We start from the raw sequence: 15910 nt of genomic DNA, 5'->3' as shown, positions 1-15910 counted from the left end.
ACCAGCCCAAAGACCCCTCAGAGACACCAATACTCCTTAGCCGGCCCACAAGAATGGAATGGTCTACCATATCAAAAGCTTTGCCAAGTCAATACAAATAGCAGCACAATATTGCTTAGAATCAAGGGCAATGTGAACCTCCCCAGAAAGGAGAGACAGGTTAAAAAGGTTGGAGATAGGCTTGGCGATAATAGGGGCAGCAACCTTAAAGAAGAAAGGGTCTAAACCATCTGACCCAGATGTTTTTTTGGGGTCAAGTTTAAGGAGCTCCTTTAGCACCTTGGACTCAGTGACTGCCTACAGGGAGACACTTTGTAGTGGCGCAGGGGAAAAAGAGGGAGAAGGATCAGGGATAGTCACATTAGAAGGGGTGGGAGATGAGGAAATGTTGGATGGGCAAGGAGGCATGGCTGAGTCAAATAGGAATCCTGACTTAACTTCTTGGATATAGGGGGCGCTATTTTAATTTTTGGATGAAAAACGTTTGACTATGCTTGACTATGCATATAATTGACAGCTTTGGAAAGAAAACACTCTGACGTTTCCAAAACTGCAAAGATATTGTCTGTGAGTGCCACAGAACTGATGTTACAGAAAAAACCCAGATAAAAATCCAATCAGGAAGTGACGCATTTTTTTAAACCGCCTCATGGCAATGACTCCTTATATGGCTGTGAAGGAGCTAGGAGTCAGCTTACGTTTTCCACGTTTTCCCCAAGGTGTCTGCAGCATTGTGACGTATTTGTAGGCATATGATTGGAAGATTGACCATAAGAGACTACATCTACCAGGTGGTCGCTTGGTGTCCTCCGTCGCAATTATTGCGTAATCTCCAGCTGCAGTATTTTTCCCTTTTCTTCTGATAAGAAGGCAACTGCCACCACTGATAGATTATCGAATAGATATGTGAAAAACACCTTGAGGATTGATTCTAAACAACGTCTGCCATGTTTCTGTCGATATTATGGAGCTAATTTGGAAAAAAGTTTGGCGTTGTAAGTGACTGCATTTTCCAGTGTTTTTCTTGATGAACAAAACGGAGCTATTTCGTCCACACAAATAATATTTTTGGAAAAAATGAACATTTGCTATCTAACTCGTCTCGTCATTGAAAACATCCGAAGTTTTTCCAAAGGTAAATTATTTTATTTGAATGCTTTTCTTGTTTTTGTGAAAATGTTGCCTGCTGAATGCTAGGCTTAATGCTATGCTATGCTAGGCTATCAATACTCTTACACAAATGCTTGTGTAGCTTTGGTTGAAAAGCATATTTTGAAAATCTGAGATGACAGTGTTGTTAACAAAAGGCTAAGCTTGTGTTTGAATACATTTATTTAATTTCTTTTGCGATTTTCATGAATAGGAAACGTTGCGTTATGGTAATGAGCTTGAGGCTATGATTACACTCCCGGATACGGGATTGCTCGACGCTAGAGGTTAATGAAGTGGTGATTAAAGAGCTCAGCCATGTGCTTCTGGTCAGTAACAACCACATCATTAACATTAACTTCTTGAATCTACTTGAGACGCACATGTCCCAAGTAGGCACCTGGAAATGCAAATGCGCTACGCTAAATGCTAAATGTACTCGTTAAAACTCAAACCTTGATCAAAATTCACAAGCAGGGTATTAAATTAAAGCTACACTCGTTGTGAACCTAGCCAGCAAGTCAGATTTTTAAAATGCTTTTCGGCGAAAGCATCAGAAGCTATTATCTGATAGCATGCACCCCCCAAAATGCCAGCTCGACACGTAAACAACAGATTTTGCGATAGACGGCGCTACCCAAAACGCAGAAATAAAATATAAAACATTCATTACCTTAGACGAGCTTCTTTCTTGGCACTCCTATATGCCCCATAAACATCACTATTGGGTCTTTTTTTCGTTTAAATCGGTCCATATATACCCAAAATAGCTTTGTATTGAAGTAGTGTCATTCAGAAAAATTCATCGTTTTTAAACGCTGCGTAATTTTTTAAAATTAAAAAAGTCGACGATAAACTTTCACAAAACACTTCGAAATCCTTTTGTAATCCAACTTTAGGTATTAGTAAACGTTTATAATCTATCAAAACGATTACAGGGCGATGTCTCTTCAATAGGTCCTCACTTCAAAAACAATGCAATCTGATCTCTCCTTGAACTGCATCCGGGTGAAGACTGGAAAACTTGGGGTCAGACAGATGGATTTTCCAACAATTAATTCGATTGAAAATTAGTACAATGGCGCCATCGTGCGGAATTTGTATGAAGTGCAGGCAAATTTCCATTAAATTCTGTTGTCCTTTAACAACTGGTGGAAGTGACTTATGGAAATTATTTTTTGCTTTCAGAGAGCAGTTTTTCTTGCGTTTTTCAATGAAACACACGCTCTGTTATAGTCACAGCCGTGATTTAACCAGTTTTATAAACTTCAGAGTGTTTTCTATCCACACATACTAATCATATGCATATACTATATTCCTGGCATGAGTAGCAGGACGCTGAAAAGTTGCGCGATTTTTAACAGAATTTTCAAAAAAGGGGGGGGTAGATCTAACAGGTTAAGGGACATGGGCAGCTGTGAGGAGGAGGGTTTATTCTCCAGGTCTTTAACCGTTTCCCAGAACTTCTTGGGATTAAGACCCACAGGGAGAGAACTGTTCCTTAAAGTAAGTCACTTTGGCCTTCCGGGTAGCCTGAGTTCACTTATTTCTCATTTGCCTGAACGAGAGCCAGTCAGCCTGAGTATGCATGTGCCGAGCCTTTCACCAAATGCAATTCTTGAGGTAGAGTATCTCTGCAAGATCACGGTCGAACCAGGGGCTGAATAAACCTGTTTTTAATTCTCATTTTCTTATGGGGGTGTGTTGGTTAACAATACTACTGAAAATATCAAAAAAGCAGGTCCAAGCGTCTTCGACAGAGGGGGATCAAGCTGATTCGATATCATTTTACAGAGGTCAGTTCATGAAGGAAGGCTTGCTCATTAAAGATTTTTAGGAAGTGTCTATGACAAATCAGGACAGGTCGTTTCACTAAGCAGCCATTATGAACGCATGCTGTAAAACAGTGATCACCAAGGTCATTACAGAAAACACCAGACTGATACCTATCAGGATTATTTGTGTGGATAACATCAAGGAGAGTAGCCTTTTCTGGGTGTTTGGAGTCATACCTTGTGGGATTGGTAATAATCTGAGAAAGATTTAGGGAGTCAAATTGTTTTAGGACTTGGTCAGGTGGTTTAAGTATGTCCCTGTTTAGGTCACCTAGCAGGACAAATTCAGACTTGGTGTAAGGGGCCAGGAGAGAGTTTAGGGCAGGTAGGGTACAGGCCGGTGCTGATGGAGGACGATAGCACCCAGCGACAGTTAACAAAGAGCCATTTGAAAGTTTAATGCTTAAAACCAGGAAATCTAATTTTGGGGGACAGACTTGGTGGAGACAACCAATCACTGAAGGTGATCCTTGGTAAAGATTGCCACTCACCCACCGTTGGAAGATCGGTCTTGCCGAAAAAGGTTAGAACCAGAAAGATTAACATCAGTATTCAAAACACTCTTCCTTAACCACGTCTCAGTAATGACCAACACATTTGGATTGGAGCTGTGAATCCACTCTGTCAATTGATTCATTTTAGGTAATAAGCTTCTAGTGTTAACATGCAGAAAACCCAGGCTTTTACGGGAGCAGAAATCAGTGAAGCAGATATCAGAGCACAATTGAGGCTAGCAACCGTAGATGGGCCAGGGTGTACATGCACATTTCCAGATATCATCAACAGTAATACAATCAAGGTACGGCATAGGACAGGGAGAGCTCTGCAGTGCTGATTTATGACATCTGAATGTGCATCAGATGGCAACAAGATCATATTGTGTACAGCAATTTCATCAGGTTACATGAATACAAAGCCGGCGAGAGGTACTAAGTACTTTAAAGTAAAGTACTACTTTACTAAAAGTAAAGTACTAAAAGTCGTTTTGGGGGGTATCTGTACTTTACTTTAGCATTTATATGTTTGTCAACTTTTTCTTTTGCTTCACTACATTCCTAAAAAAATAATGTACATTTTCCCTGACACTCAAAAATACTCATTACATTTTGAATGCTTAGCAGGACAGGAAAATGGTTGAATTCATGCACTTATCGAGTGAACATCCCTGGTCATCCTTACTGTAAATATGTCTGTGTTGGAGTGTGGCCCCTGGCAATCGGTAAATTGAAAAAAAAGAAAAGAAAATGGAAAAGTAAATGGTGCCACCTGGTTTGCTTAATATGAAGAAATGATTTATACTTTTACTTTTGATATTAAAGTACATTTAAAACCAAATACTATTCTTTGGGTGACTTTCACTTTTACTTGAGTCATTTTCTATTAAGGTATCTTTACTTTTACTGAAGTATGACAATTGGGTACTTTTTCCACTACTGTCTAGGACACAGGCCAACAGAGCTAATATAGGCGGTTCAATAAAAACATACTATTTCTCTCCCTCTCTTTCTCCCTCCTCCCTCTCTCTTCAAGGGCGCTGAGTGGTTGCCGCCGTCCCTTTCGCCTTTTCAGAGGAACCTGTAAAATCTGTGTGACAGCTATGATTTATGATATACGCACTGTGTGCCTGTGGGGGCAGGTGTGTAAGGTCTGATAGTTCTCCTTAGTTCTCCACGGACCATAGCCAGAGGTATCAGAGGTCACTGTTCAGTGACCCCAGTCACACACAGGAGAGACTGAGAGGGTGTGTGTGTGTGCCTAGGAGTGTGAGTTGGGCTGCATGACATGATGCAAGAATAAAAACCAGAAACTGGTCACAAAAAAGTTTACAACAAAGATGAACTAAGACATGCGCTGACAGTTGGTTAGAGGCAACGGGTCAGCTGCTGTGTGCATATGAGAGTGTGCATGAGAGTGTGTATGAGAGTGTGTATGGCCTCATTCTCTCACATCGTATTTTGAAGTGCTGCGGGCTGACCTGCTGGTATCAGCATAGTCTCTGCCTCTCTCTCTCCAACTATCTATTTCTATTGCCCTCTCTCTTTGCCCCCCCCCCCCTCCTCTCTTCCCATTTTCCTCGCCTCAATAGCCCTGCTGCTCGCAATGTGCACTGTACTTCATATTCAAGGCCGTGTCAGGCACTCCAGTATCCTCACGTTGGTGCGTGCATGTTTTTTTTCCCACATGTGTGTGTGTAAACATGCACTTTCTATTTGTGCAGATGCACATGTGTTTGGAACGGGGAGTGTGTGTGTGTGAGAGTGGGTAGAGAAGTGGAATTTCACACCTCCTGCCTCCGTTATTACCAGGTTATGAGTTAATGTTGATGGACAGTTGGGAGCGGAGAGGGTCTCACTCTGAAAGGTCACAGACAGATAAGGCTTGTCTTGACAGTAGAGCGGGAACAGGAGAGAGAACGGGAGAGAGGGAGAGTCTGCAGCACGTTAAGGACAAGTGTGGGAGTGATGGGCGCAGGGTTACAGAGGGAGGGAGAGGGAGAAAAATGAATGTAGGGAGGGAACAGGGAGAGACAGACAGAGTTGAGATGGATAAAGTGAGGTGGGAAGAGAGATGGGAGCAAAGTAGAGAGGGAAGAGGGAGGGAAGAGGGAGGGAAGAAAGGAAGACAACCAGACAAGTAAAGAATAGAGTTTCAGCTTCCCCTTATACTTAAGCTCTTGTCCTCAAATTGTCACTAGTTGCTGTTAGTGTGCATATACGAATGAATGCAACACATAGCCATAGCATCAATATAGCCCTAGTAGCCATACAATGCTTGTAAATTAGTTATTGTACCATCCACACACATTATGCTACCTTGGGCTGGGAATTGCCAGGGACCTCACGATACGTATATGTAGTGCAATTCTCATGATTCTATATGTATAGTGATTCAACACTGTGATTTCATTGAGATTCCACGGTCCAAACATAATTGCTCACCATACGTCTGCTGCAGAGGGACAAGAGACATAAAAGTGCCGAAAACAAATTGGTCCGTGGGGCGACGCACAATTGGCCTAGCGTCGTCCGCGTTGTGGTGCAGGTACAGCCAACTAGCGCAAAAATAATATTGCAATATCGTCAAAAGGATACGATATACCATCAAAAATAACCCCCCCCCCCCCCCCATCACTAATGTTGGCCCACGTCCATGGGAAATGAGGCATACTGTAGGTAGCGGCGTTGACACCTAAGAGCCGACCAACCCTCCTCAGAGTCACAGGAACGGCGTCCTCCCTGGCTGAACACACGTTAGCGCTGCTCCGGCAACACGGCTTCCTCCTCTATCACAGGCTGACAACCATTAGCCGAATGCTAATCGGGGCTAATTACACACTGTTCACTCCTAGACGGCGTGACCCAGCTAATTTCTTATCATGACAGAGTGTTTGCATTGTGGGGCCCCCGGCGACGAGATTACGTTAACAAAATGCAGTCGTCAACTTGGTGTCTTAATAAGTGTCTTAATAAGTGTCTTAATAAGTGTCTTAATAAGTGTCTTAATAAGTGCTTTGGCGTTCGGTTTTCAATGAATAAATGTCAAATAAGGTCTCTTTTCCGACTGTTGTTGTTGGATGCTGTTTGATGTTGTTCGATATTGTGTCTGCCAAGGCTAGAGCAGACTTTTCCTGCAGCAGCCAATTTGTTGCTGCTTTGTGACTGTATTGAGGTAGTGGCTGTCATTTGTGATTTCCAGACAGAAACACTTTCCTGAATGCTTTGTTAATTCGCTGTCATTGAGTGTAGTGCCTTGAGTGCAGTGGAAATCGGAAACCCTGTTAATCTAGCATGGAAGCCCTTTAAATCTATAATGCGTTTGCTTACTTCGATTCAAAGACTCTATTCAGATCTTTTTTTCAATCTTAATATCCTTTCAAAAGCATTGGAGGTCGCTGATAGCTAACCTCTTTGTAATTTGCTGTTGGAGTAGGTGGGGTGTTGTATAAGAACTTTTCACAGAAAAAGGCTGAATCGTTTCTGGCTAACAGAACTGAATGGAACAGCCTGTTCTCCTAAGAAATGGATCCACAGAGTGGAGACACGGCATATCTCCCTCCCACTCCATCTCCAAAAGCTCATTTTGAAGATTCTGCAGGCTCTGCACAAAACCCTGGGTCCCATTTTCCATATTTCATATACGGACCATTGGAGAGGCATTGCCTTATGAGTGTCCTCCTCGCTACAATGTATTGTGGGGGCGATACATTGACGCTTCCTCTGTTGGAAAATGTGCTGTTGTGTAGTGTTCCTAGACTCAATTGAAAGTAGCCATGCGACTAAGTGGTTTGCAATGGATGAGGCCATTCACATGTCTAGTATATGGTCAATGTCATTGACACACACCGATCAGCCAAAAATATGAGCAAAAGGCACTGTTGATGTTTTCAATTCAGCAACATTGCTTATCTTTGGGAAATGTGAATGAAGCTCACAGAAGAGTGCAAACACCTGACTGTTGCCTCCTCCATTAATGTAAACCTCTGCGAGGCTAACTGGCTGGGTAGCTGGTCTGACAGAGCTGGCATTAGCCACTAACTCACAGGTTAACTGGTCTGACAGACAGAAAGGCTGGGAACAGCCCAGGCCACGCCATCAGTTAGTGTTAACGTAGCGTAGCTGCTGATCACCAAGGAGGCAAACACAATGGCCTAACACACTCTGGGGACTCATCATGGCTTCCGCTCACTGAGGGAATTATTGCCAGCTGTGATGGGGTTAGCGGAATAGCATTACCCAAATGTCACCCTTAAGCCTTCTCCTCTCTGGGGTTAGTGCAAAGTGGCGCTGTCATTTCCGGAGCGATAACGAGGAAGAGATGGAGACGGACACCAGCGAAGCTGACAGACAAAAAGTCTGTCTTAAGTTTTGGTTGTTCGCGACTCGCGCGGCTAAAACGCAACTTCAGCAGTGGCGGGTTTACTCGGATGAACAGGCTCGGGTTTGACAATTCGCAGTGGGAGTGGGTGGGTGGGTGGGAGGCAGGCAGGATATATCAAAGCAAATAGCTGACATCCCTAATACCGCTACTGAGAGGGAGCATCTAAAAAATTACTACTTCCCCGGCCTGTTGGGCTAATCCCTAGAGCAGGGGAGAAGCTTAGAGTCCCAGAGGAGCCAAGTCAGTCTACTTCACTTACAGAGAGAGAAGTCTCACTCACACACAGAGGTCTATCTTACTCTCCGAGACAGAGGAGGCCGCCTTATTCACAAAGAGAGGGTTCTGTATCACTCACAGGGATAGTCCTGTCTCACTCACAGAGAGATAGGCCTGTCTCACCCAAAGAGAGATAGGCCTGTCTCACCCACAGAGAGATAGGCCTGTCTCACCCACAGAGAGATAGGCCTGTCTTACTTACAGAGGTCTGTCTCATTCCCAGATTGAGAGCTCGGTGTCATTCACACAGATTGGTCTTTCTTACTCACAGAGAGATAGGTCTGTCTAACTACAGAGAGGTACGTCTTTCTCACAGAAAGGCCTCTCAGTAACAGAGCGATAAGTCTGTCTCACTCACAGAGAGTGTTGGGATTGGTTACTTGAAATTGAGAAAAAAAAATCTCAAAATCGCACTGTTTGTTTGACTGTTTGAGGGAGCAAGGCGAGCCACGCGCGCTCTACCAAAGATAGGCTACTTACTAACTTAGGTTTGATCACTAGTTTCTCTTTCCATCTGTGGCGCTGCTTTCCTGTGCTAGTCTACAAGTTCTGCGCTATATATGGGCTGCTTAATTAGCCATATTACAGTGGATTCTGAAATTATTCATACCCCTTGACTTATTCCACATTTTATTGTCTTACAGCCTGAATTCAAAACGGATTAGATAGATTTATTTCTCACCCATCTACACACAATACCCCATAATGGCAAAGTGGTAACATGTTTTTATGAATTTTAACAAATGTATTGAAAATTAAATACAGAAATATCTCATTTACATAAGTATTCACTGTAGAAGCGTCTTTGGCAGTAATTACAGCTGTGAGTATTTCTGGGTAAGTCGCTAATATGCTGACCACACCGCCGTGTTGTGAGCGCGAGGGTTGCAAAATAAATGTACGCATACATATTATTCAATCATTTTATCCAAACTGTTTGCACGCTTCAACGAGCATCTGCGTAGCCAACCCGGATGTTCTAGCCGTGTCTGAATCCTGGCTTAGGAAGGACACCAAAAATCCTGAAATTTCCATCCCTAACTATAACATTATCTGACAAGATAGAACTGCCAAAGGGGGTGGAGTTGCAATCTATTGCAGAGATAGCCTGCAGAGTTCTGTCCTGTCTGTGCCCAAGCAATCCGAGCTTCTTCTTTTAAAAATCCACCTTTCCAGAAACAAGTCTCTCACTGTTGCCGCTTGTTATAGACCCCGTTCAGCCCCAGCTGTGCCCTGGACACCATATGTGAATTGATTGCCACCCCATCTATCTTCAGAGTTCGAACTGTTAGGTGACCTAAACTGGGACTTGCTTAACACCCCGGCCGTCCTAAAATCTAAGCTAGATTCCCTCAATCTCACACAAATTATCAAGGAACCTACCAGGTACAACCCAACATCCGTAACCATGGGCACCCTCATCCAGACCAACTTGCCCTCTAAATACACCTCTGCTGTCTTCATCCAGGATCTCAGTGATCACTGCCTCATTGCCTGCGTGTGTAATGGGTCCGCAGTCAAACGACCACCCCTCATCACTGTCAAACGCTTCCTAAAACACTTCTGCGAGCAGGCCTTTCTAATTGACCTGGCCTGGGTATCCTGGAAGGATATTGACCTCATCCCATCAGTAGAGGATGCCTGGTTGCTCTTCAAAAGTGCTTTCCTCTCCATCTTAAATAAGTATGCCCAATTCAAATGTTGAACTAAGAACAGATATAGCCCCCAGACTTGACTGCCCTTGACCAGCACAAAAACATCCTGTGGCGTTCTGCATCAGCATCGAACTAATATACTTAGGAAAGCTAAGGCTAGCTTTTTCAAACAGAAATTTGCTTCCTGTGGCACTAATTCCAAAATGTTTTGGGACACTGTAAAGTCCATGGAGAATAAGAGCACCTCCTCCCAGCTGCCCACTGCACTGAGGATAGGAAACACTGTCACCACTGATAAATCTACGATAATCGAGAATTTCAATAAGCATTTTTCCACGCCTGGCCATGCTTTCCACCTGGCTACCCCTACCCCGGCCAACACCTCAGCACCCCCTGCAGCAACTTTCCAAACCCCCCCACCCCCCCCCCCCCCCCCGCTTCTCCTACAGTGAAATCCAAACAGCTGATGTTCCGAAAGAGCTGCAAAATCTGGATCCCTGCAAATCAGCTGGGCTAGACAATCTGGACCCTCTATGCCGAAATTGTTGCAACCCCTATTACCAGCCTATTCAACCTCTCTTTCGTATTATCTGAGATCCCCAAAGATTGACAAGCTGCCGCAGTCATCCCTCTCTTCAAAGTGGGAGACATCTTAGACCCAAATTGTTATAGACCTATATCCATACTGCCCTGGCTTTCTAAAATCTTCGAAAGCCAAGTTAATGAACAGATCACCGATCATTTCGAATCCCACTGCACCTTCTCCACTATGCAATCTGGTTTCGGAGCTGGTCATGGGTGCACCTCAGCCACGCTCAAGGTCCTAAACGATACCATAACCGCCATCCATAAAAGACAGTACTGTGCAGCCGTCTTCATCGACTCTGTCGAAAGCATTCTTATTGGCAGACTCAATAGCATTGGCTTCTCAAATGACTGCCTCGCCTGGTTTACTAACTACTTCTCAGATAGAGTTCAGTGTGTCAAATCGGAGAGCCTGTTGTCTGGACATCTGGCAGTCTCTATGGGGTGCCACAGGGTTCAATTCTCGGGCCGACTCTTTTCTCTGTATATATCAATGATGTCGCTCTTGCTGCAGGTGATTCTCTGATCCACCTCTACGCAGACGACACCATTCTGTATACATCTGGCCCTTCTTTGGACACTGTGCTAACAAACCTCCAAACGAGCTTCAACGACATACAACACTGCTTCCGTAGCCTCCAACTGCTCTTAAATGCTAGTAAAACTAAGTGTATGCTCTTCAACCGATTGCTGCCCGCACCCTTCCACCCGACGAGCATCACTACTCTGGACGGTTCTGACCTAGAATATGTGGATAACTACAAATACGTAGGTGTCTGGTTAGACTGTAAACTCTCCAGAAACACGTTAAGCATCTCCAATCCAAAATTGAATCTAGAATCGGCTTCCTATTTCGCAACAAAGCCTGCTTCACTCATGCCGCCAAACATACCCTCGTAAAACTGACTATCCTACCAATCCTTGACTTGGACGATGTCATTTACAAAATAGCCCCCAACACTCTACTCAGCAAACTGGATGTAGTCTATCACAGTGCCATCCGTTTTATCACCAAAGCCCCATATATATTAGTCGCAAAACCCACTGGCTCCAGGACATCTATAAGCCTTGGCTAGGTAAAGCCCAGCCTTATATCAGCTCACCGGTCACCATAGCAACACCCACTCGTAGCACGTGCTCCAGCAGGTATAGTCTTACATCTCCCTCTCTAACTTTAAGCATCAGCTGACAGATCAGCTTACCGATCACTGTACCTGCACACAGCCAATCTGTAAATAGCACACCCAACTACCTCATCCCCATATTATTACTTACCTTCTTTCTCTTTTGCACCCCAGTATTTCTACATGCACATCATCATCTACACATATATCACTCCAGTATTAATGCTAAATTATAATTATTTTCATCTCATCTCTATGGCCTATTTATTGCCTACCTCCCTCTCTTCTACATTTGCACACACTGTACATAAATCTTTTTTTTTTACATTGTTTTATTTGTTACAGTTATTGACTGTACATTTGTTTATGTGTAACTCTGTGTTGTTTTTGTCGCACTGCTATGCTTTATCTTGGCCATGTCGCAGTTGTAAATGAGAACTTGTTCTCAACTGGCCTACCTGGTTAAATAAAGGTGAAATAGATAAATAAAAATTACAAAATTGTAGTGGAACCACTGCTAGACCAAGAGACACTACTACAGGATGATTCAAAGTACGTAATAAAAACAAAGGTAATTGTGCAATACACACACACACACACACTCCCAAATGCACATCTCACACAAACTACAAAGAAAAGGTGGATACCTTGGCGCTCGCTGCGTTTCTTGCGCCTCCTCTTGAACCTCCTGCGGATGAGGCAGTAGTAGGAGCCCAGGCTCTGAGGGCCAGTGCTGAACAGGGCCATGCTGTTCTGTCCTTCACCGGCTACCACACTGCTCTCCTGCCCTGGAAACGCTCCCTACTGGCCCTCTAGATTCTAGCCATGTGGTGGAACGCTTACTACCCTCAACCTCCCTCTCTCAGTCTCTCTTTTTTTTCTTTCTTGGTTTCTGTCGCCCTCCACCTAGTTGGAGGGAAGCAGATAGAGAGTGTGTGGGAGGGAAGTGGATGTACTCAAAGGAGAGGACTGGTGCGGTTCCTCAGAGAGTTGTAGAACGTCACAAGGAGTTGGTCCTATATTTCTCTCTCTCGCTCTTTCTTTTCCACTCCTTCTCTCCAGGCAGAAGAGGCAGCTAGCTCCCGCCAGCTCGGTGCTTCTATAGCATCTCACTGACACGTCACACTGTCCCTCAACCTATCACAGGCTGCCTCTGGCTCGTTGCCTGGCCTCTACCTGTTCACACACACATTGGACAAAACACATGCGCACTAACACATGTACTGTATGTGCACACGCACACACACGCACACAAATCCGGACAGACTTGCGTGCGCACTAGCATGCACACACACGGACAAACATGCATGCTTAAAATGTAGGCTACACACACACACTATCACACACTCAAACACAGTCACACTACTGTAAACACACTCATAAACGACTAACTACAAGTGATCTCATTTCTCAAAACACACACTCATGCAGTAAAACAGCTGAGCCCAAGGTACTTGTCCTGCAATAATAACACACCTTTGAGGTGAAATATCTCACACGTCACGTGATGAGTGTATAAACTCTTAACAGGTTTATACAGGCGTAACTAAATAAGACAAGTCACAATACTGCAGCACAGGGCTCTACCTCCCTCTAGTGGGCATACGCTGTCACTACTCTGCTATTACGTCACTAAAGGCCATCTCAACGACGCGAAATATTAGCAGCGTATAACAGCCGCACAAACGGCACATTCCGAGTTAGAATACAGGAGGACTTACTATAAAGACCATGTACGACACTGTCCTTTAATATGGTTGTACATGAATACGATTTTACCCTTCTGTCTAAAGCCTTACTATTACCCTTCTGTCTAAAGCCTTACTATTACCCTTCTGTCTAAAGCCTTACTATTACCCTTCTGTCTAAAGCCTTACTATTACCCTTCTGTCTAAAGCCTTACTATTACCCTTCTGTCTAAAGCCTTACTATTACCCTTCTGTCTAAAGCCTTACTATTACCCTTCTGTCTAAAGCCTTACTATTACCCTTCTGTCTAAAGCCTTACTATTACCCTTCTGTCTAAAGCCTTACTATTACCCTTCTGTCTAAAGCCTTACTATTACCCTTCTGTCTAAAGCCTTACTATTACCCTTCTGTCTAAAGCCTTACTATTACCCTTCTGTCTGAAGCCTTACTATTACCCTTCTGTCTAAAGCCTTACTATTACCCTTCTGTCTAAAGCCTTACTATTACCCTTCTGTCTAAAGCCTTACTTTTACCCTTCTGTCTAAAGCCTTACTATTACCCTTCTGTCTAAAGCCTTACTATTACCCTTCTGTCTAAAGCCTTACTATTACCCTTCTGTATAAAGCCTTACTATTACCCTTCTGTCTGAAGCCTTACTATTACCCTTCTGTCTAAAGCCTTACTATTGCCCTTCTGTCTAAAGCCTTACTATTACCCTTCTGTCTAAAGCCTTACTATTACCCTTCTGTCTAAAGCCTTACTATTGCCCTTCTCTCTAAAGCCTTACTATTACCCTTCTGTCTAAAGCCTTACTATTACCCTTCTGTCTGAAGCCTTACTATTACCCTTCTGTCTAAAGCCTTACTATTACCCTTCTGTCTAAAGCCTTACTATTACCCTTCTGTCTGAAGCCTTACTATTACCCTTCTGTCTAAAGCCTTACTATTACCCTTCTGTCTAAAGCCTTACTATTACCCTTCTGTCTAAAGCCTTACTATTACCCTTCTGTCTAAAGCCTTACTATTACCCTTCTGTCTGAAGCCTTACTATTACCCTTCTGTCTAAAGCCTTACTATTACCCTTCTGTCTAAAGCCTTACTATTACCCTTCTGTCTAAAGCCTTACTTTTACCCTTCTGTCTAAAGCCTTACTATTACCCTTCTGTCTAAAGCCTTACTATTACCCTTCTGTCTAAAGCCTTACTATTACCCTTCTGTCTAAAGCCTTACTTTTACCCTTCTATCTAAAGCCTTACTATTACCCTTCTGTCTAAAGCCTTACTATTACCCTTCTGTCTAAAGCCTTACTATTACCCTTCTGTCTAAAGCCTTACTATTACCCTTCTGTCTAAAGCCTTACTATTACCCTTCTGTCTAAAGCCTTACTTTTACCCTTCTGTCTAAAGCCTTACTATTACCCTTCTATCTAAAGCCTTACTATTACCCTTCTGTCTGAAGCCTTACTATTACCCTTCTGTCTAAAGCCTTACTATTACCCTTCTATCTAAAGCCTTACTATTACCCTTGTCTGAAGCCTTACTATTACCCTTCTGTCTAAAGCCTTACTATTACCCTTCTGTCTAGGTGGTGGCGTCAAACTCGATCCACGGAGGGCCTCGTGTCTGCTGGTTTTTGCTTTTTCCTTTCAACCAAGACCTAGACCACCAGGCGAGGGGAGTTCCTTACTAATCAGTGACCTTAACTCATCAATCAAGAATGAAGGGAGGAGAGAAATCCTGCAGATACTCGGGCCTCCGTGGAATGAGTTTGACACACGTGGTCTAAACCACACTAACCAGAGTCAACAAAGGAAACTACAAGATGACATGGGCCTTTATCTTGGTGTACAATGCCCCCCAGTGGATGACATTGGTATTGCATGCCCGCCCTCACGGGACACCAGAGGCTTTATGGTGCCGTATGAGTAGGGCTCAGACCAATGACCATATGACCTGACTAGTAAAAACAGTGGGCCCTAAATATGACGGAAACACTGTCAGTGAGGGAGGCTGACAAAGTGGAAGAGAGTGTGTGTGAGAGAGAGAGTGAGTGAGTGAGTGAGTGAGTGAGTGAGTGAGTGAGTGAGTGAGTGAGTGAGGGTATGGAGGGAGGGAGGGTATGGAGAGAGGGAGGGAGGGTATGGAGAGAGGGTATGGAGGGAGGGAGGGAGGGTATGGAGAGAGGGTATGGAGGGAGGGAGGGTATGGAGGGAGGGTATGGAGGGAGGGTATGGAGAGAGGGAGGGAGGGTATGGAGAGAGGGGGGGAGGGTATGGAGAGAGGGAGGGAGGGAGGGAGGGAGGGATGGAGGGAGGGAGGGAGGGGCGAGAGAGTAATTAGTTAAGACACCTGTTTTCCCTTTGTTGTCCGTTGTGTAGTGCTGGGCGCTCTCTGTGGTTCTTCTTCAGTGGCCTGGGAGAGAAAGGAGAGCACAGGTCAACGTACAGCTACAGTACACGTCATCACACACTGGTACCTGCTGACAGGCAAAACCCTCACAGGAAAACAAGAAGGATGTGAAGCACTAGTAGACTACAATGGCAGCATTTTGTAGAATGAAGAGGTCCTTTGGTAAAGGGGTTATTGGTCAGTCTTTTTATATATTTTTCACAACATGAAGAGTGCCTTGGTCTTTTGTGTTTTTGTTGTCGACAACACACACCCTTGTAGGCTCGCACACACACACACACACACACACACACACACACACACACACACACAC

The 15910-nt window shown here is 44.1% G+C and overlaps 1 protein-coding gene across 5 annotated transcripts in view; it reads right to left on the bottom strand.

Annotated features, from left to right (window-relative positions):
- The window catches only part of adarb1b (adenosine deaminase RNA specific B1b), a 177822-nt gene that overhangs the window by 41128 nt on the left and 120784 nt on the right, over positions 1-15910 (bottom strand). For 3 of the 5 annotated variants that reach the window (XM_036958943.1, XM_036958944.1, XM_036958945.1), the window contains one exon: positions 15538-15600. Coding sequence is in view for 2 of the 5 variants with exons in the window: in XM_021579245.2 (XP_021434920.2) it covers positions 12150-12249 (100 nt within the window). In the remaining 3 variants the exon portion in view is untranslated. Of the gene's footprint in view, positions 1-12149; positions 14857-15537; positions 15601-15910 lie in introns of those variants that run through there. The other 2 variants (XM_021579245.2, XM_021579246.2) reach the window with 1 other exon arrangement.

Source organism: Oncorhynchus mykiss, chromosome 22 (genome assembly GCF_013265735.2).
Source record: "Oncorhynchus mykiss isolate Arlee chromosome 22, USDA_OmykA_1.1, whole genome shotgun sequence".
NCBI lineage: Eukaryota > Metazoa > Chordata > Actinopteri > Salmoniformes > Salmonidae > Oncorhynchus > Oncorhynchus mykiss.
The sequence above is the reverse complement of the archived record's forward strand: the minus strand, read 5'-3'. Positions and strand labels throughout refer to the sequence as shown.